We start from the raw sequence: 4,496 nt of genomic DNA, 5'->3' as shown, positions 1-4,496 counted from the left end.
GGTGGGTCGCGTCAGGATGGGGTGAAGTGTCTTTGAGCTGTTCATGTTCCTTCTGCCAATGCCCATTGTAATGGCTGCTGTCAGCAGTTTCTGTCTCGCTTTTCTGATTCTGCCTCCAGCAAGACAATAAAAATTCTGCTTCAAGACTACCATATCGTGCTGAGTGTATTTAATCACTGTTCCCTGATACCTATTTGTCTGATGGCATCTTACACATGATTTCCTTGAGGTTTTTGTTAGTCATTCCAATGACTAAAATTAATGGAAAACTGCAGAAACGAAAGCGGCAGGAAGTGCCCACGGTGCCTGCCAGCGATACCAGGACACCGTCCTCGTGCAGGGGAACATTCCAGGTGTGAAAGCAGAGCAGATGCACAGAGCTCAGCAGATGCAGTGCGGGTTCAAGATACAGCCGGGGGCCTGGCTTGCACGTTCATGCTTTTCCTGCAAACAGGATCTTTAAAAGTCATTGCTAGATTTGGAAACAAAACAAAGCAAATCCCGCAGGTTCCTTAACCTGAGCTGGAACAACCTTAGTTAAAAAGTTTGCACAGTGTGTAATGAGAGAAAGTTCCCCAAGTGTGATTCACCCATCCCAGGCAGGCATGGGAACGGACTTCTGGAAGTCCCTAGTAAATAAACAGTCAGTAAATACCCAATAGAAATTACTTATTTGTAAGTTATGGGGGAAATTGTCATTATAGAGGAAGAGCCTATTAAAAGGAAAAGCTATGAATGAGATGCAGAGGATAATTAATTACTGACCTACATTTGTGTTGTTGCCATTGCTAAGGGATGGCTCATTTTTCACACAGCCCTGGGGAACGCTGTGTTTTCCCTGTTCGTTCTTCGTCTGGGCATTAGAGGGTGATGAGTCAATAAGTCTTTCAGTTCATAGAAGTTTTGTTCTTTTATGTTTGTTTATTCCTTCACTTTCCTTTCCTGCACAACGTCTAGAGCTCTCTATTCTGTGACTAATGCAGAGTATTTTATTTCCTCTTCCTTTCCTTTTTCCTACAAAATGCTCAGAGCTTTTGTCAGTCCTGGAAATGTTTACCACTAGGATAGCAATAATCAAAGCTTTTATCTCATTGGAATCATTAAAAAAAATCAAAGACCATAAAAATTTTGAGGAGGAAGAATTCTTTCACATCCGTATGCTCAAGATGGCCAAGAGGAACACTTCAGGAATCCCAGCTCTGTGTTTAACAACGTAATAGCCGATTTCCACCGCCAGGATTAACCAGGAGCAACTCCCTCAAGTTTAATAACACAGAATTTGCATTAGCTACTTCGTGGAAGGATTGCTCCACCTCCTACCTAATTCTCAAAGCCAAACGGGCAGCACAGGAGCATTTTGGACATCTTATGGAGGCTTCGAGAGTTCATCTTCTCCACTCAGAATTTAATTGGGATCTTTTCTGGACATGGCTGGGCTTTTCCTTCATAAACCTCCTCCTATAAAACCGGCCAGGAGTCTCTGTGGATTGGATTTCTCTCACATGGCTTTATCCATCATTGATGCAAACGCAGGTCTGATGACAGCTATGTATTTTTTGCCTTAGCAGGGTCATGGATGAAGTAACGCACTAGAGCTGTACAAAGTCACATAAAAATTGCCTTGTTTGGACCAACATCTCTTCCTCAGCACCTCTGTGTTTGTTAATATTGGAGCCTCCTGTCCTTTCTCCATATGCTCCGGGCTCAAAACTCCACACCAGGCCATACTCCAGACTGGCATGAGCCTCCCTTGCTGCCAGCAGAGATGCCTGCATCCAACTGCTATAAATCTGTATCTCTAATTAGATTTTAACATGTGGCAGCAACCTGCTCTAACCTGGGCTAGCACAATGCTAGACAAACTCAATAGGAAATTGGGCCTGTGTTTCAACAGATAGGAAAATTAACTTTAGAAAGCCCTTGCGCAGAGATACGGTGAGTTCTTGCCTGCTGCCTGGGAGGGTGGTCTGAGGTCCCCTATGGCTCTCAGCGGTAGAAGGAGCCCTCCATCCCCAAATGATCTCAGAAATGAAACATTTAACGATACACGTCATGGTCCTGGGTCTTGTGAATTCCCTCTGACTAGAGAGAGACAATGTTTTTAAAAACACGTAGTTTAATTTGAAGTTCTTAAGATGCTCAGCATATCATGCAAGGCCTTCAGGCTTTCGCGCAAAATAAATAGTGACACCATTAATGAATAATTGCAACATGATCATTAGCATCAGCACTAATGACTGTCAATAGATGACTGAGAACGGAGCATGGAGTTGATTCCAGAAATGACGTCCTTAGGTGGATCTTTCCTTACTCAAGGGCATACTAGAACTTAAAGGAATGTAATAGGAATTTTGAAGATCAAAACGTGCTAAGCAGAAACATTAGAAAAGTATTGTGATCTGCTTTTATTTAAATATGTCAGAAAGGAATTGGAAAAAATCTGGACTCTGCTTTGGGCCAAACTCTACTCCAAATTTCTTCATGATTCTTTCAGCTAGGATTTCTCATACTAGCAAAGCAGAGGGCATGGATTTTCCAGTGCCCTGAACAAGGAATGAGATGTCAAGAGCTTTGTGTTCTGTGTTTGCTCTTCTGATGACCAGGACCCCAAAGAAGACACCAGGCTTGGCCATTTCTCCATCCAAAAACAAATCACAAGTGATGGAGTGACAGGTGCCCAAAAGGCCTCCACCTGCCTCTGGAATCCACCACTTCTTTATGACAATTAGGATTTTTTATGTTAATCTAGCACTCATTGCCTCTGGACAAGGCACTGAGCATATCTGTCTAATGACTGCCATATGCAAAATGAGCAGAAACATACCTTTTAAGCAGTCCACAAGAATTAACTTGACATTAAAAAACTGTAAAAAATCTGCAGAACAAATTGTTAATAATACAAAATTGAGGGGGTGATCAAAAATAATGAGGCAGAGGCTAACCAGATGAGGGCACGTTCAACGAATAAGTATAGGTTAGGTGGGCAAATGATGAAGTCAGAATTGCTATGGGGTATCTCATTTCCGACAGGCAAATTTCGAGCTAAATAAAAGGCCTCCCATCCTTTTGCTCCTCACTCAACTACACCACCCCGTTAGCACGGTAAGTTCACCTGCTGGCAACGTTCTCTGTTAACGAGGGTTCTAGCAGGGTTCTGGTCAAGCAATGAGTCTAGAAGTGTCTTTGTGTCTGATCTACAGTTCTGCCTGAGTCCAGATTTTCCTGCAAAACAGAGCGGAAAGAGCTCAGGCTTTGGGAGTGGAGAAGGAAGTTTTGGGGTTGGTGGTTCATGGAGGGATGTTCATAGATCAGCAAAGGGAAGTTCCCAGAGTAGTTCAGAAGGTCTGCGGCACTTCCCTGGGATAAGGCCAGACAGCTCAATGAATTTGCCAAGCTGGAGCGGGTCTGAGCGTACGCTGTGTTTCAGGTCTCCGTTCCTTCGTCTCTGCCTGCGCTACAGCTACATAAAACATGTGCTCTCGTGGGAAGACGGTGTGCTGCAGCCAGCCGTGCCAGCAGGCCCGCTGCTGTGACCCGTGCCAACAGGCCACATGCTGTGACCCGTGCCAGCAGGCCCGCTGCTGCGTGAAGGTGTGCCAGAAATCTACCTGCTGTGACCCGTGCCAGCAGTCCAGCTGTTGTGACCCGTGCCAGCAGTCCAGCTGTTGTGATCCATGCCAACAGTCCAGCTGCAACCCATGCCAGCAGTCCGTCTGCTGTGACCCGTGCCAGAAGCCCACCTGTTGTGACCCGTGTCAGCAATCTACCTGCTGTGACCCGTGCCAGCAGTCCACTCGCTGTGACCCATGCCAGAAGTCTGTCTGCTGTGACCCGTGCCAGCAGCCAACTTGCTGTGATCCATGCCAGAAATCTACCTGTTGTGATCCGTGCCAGCAGTCCACCTGCTGTGACCCATGCCAACAATCTACCTGCTGTGACCCGTGCCAGAAGTCCGTCTGCTGTGACCCATGCCAGAAGTCCACTTGCTGTGACCCGTGCCAGAAATCCGTCTGCTGTGACCCGTGCCAGCAGCCCATCTGCTGCACCCAGCCATGCACGCAGCGGTGCCTGCCCTGCAGCCGCTGCGGCTGTTTCCCCTGCTGCTGCGGAGCTCTGTCCTGCTGCTCAGCCGTGGTGAAAAGGCCCGTCGTAGTGAGCTGCAGCCCCGTGTCCTACTGCTCTCCGCTGAGCAAGTACTGCGTCCCCTCGCAGCAGAGCTGCTACCCCATCCGAAGGTGCTGAGGGTCCTGCTCCGCGTGGAAAAGCGGCTCTGCCGGCTCCCGTCTCCAGAGTGTGACAGGACCAGGCACTACAAGGAGGTGACAACATTGCTTTCTGGTTCACACAGTGATGGAGCAAACGCCCAACGACTTTCTTCTTGTTTTGGAAATTAAGCTGTCTTCTTCTTTCTCTCTGTTCTTTTGTTCTTTAGCCTTCTGTAGAGTACTTGAATATATTGCCCATTGTATAAGGCAAAGAAATCTTATATAGAAGTA

The 4,496-nt window shown here is 46.8% G+C and overlaps 1 protein-coding gene across 1 annotated transcript; it reads left to right on the top strand.

The window, feature by feature from the left end:
- The first annotated feature begins 3,471 nt into the window (after window positions 1-3,471).
- LOC104569508 (uncharacterized) lies at window positions 3,472-4,242 on the top strand. Its single transcript, XM_010216478.2, has one exon. It carries the CDS (start codon window positions 3,472-3,474, stop codon window positions 4,240-4,242), a length of 771 nt encoding a protein of 256 aa, XP_010214780.2.
- Window positions 4,243-4,496: the final 254 nt, after the last annotated feature.

The sequence above is a fragment of the Tinamus guttatus genome, unplaced genomic scaffold, assembly GCF_059628265.1.
Source record: "Tinamus guttatus ecotype Peru unplaced genomic scaffold, ASM5962826v1 Tinamus_guttatus_pri_ptg000629l, whole genome shotgun sequence".
Lineage (NCBI taxonomy): Eukaryota > Metazoa > Chordata > Aves > Tinamiformes > Tinamidae > Tinamus > Tinamus guttatus.
This window is presented reverse-complemented; position numbering and strand designations above follow the sequence as displayed.

What these genes read in the sequence shown, in the direction of transcription:
- LOC104569508 (XM_010216478.2), top strand. Translation starts at nt 3,472, where the DNA reads ATGTGCTCTCGTGGGAAGACGGTGTGCTGCAGCCAGCCGTGCCAGCAG.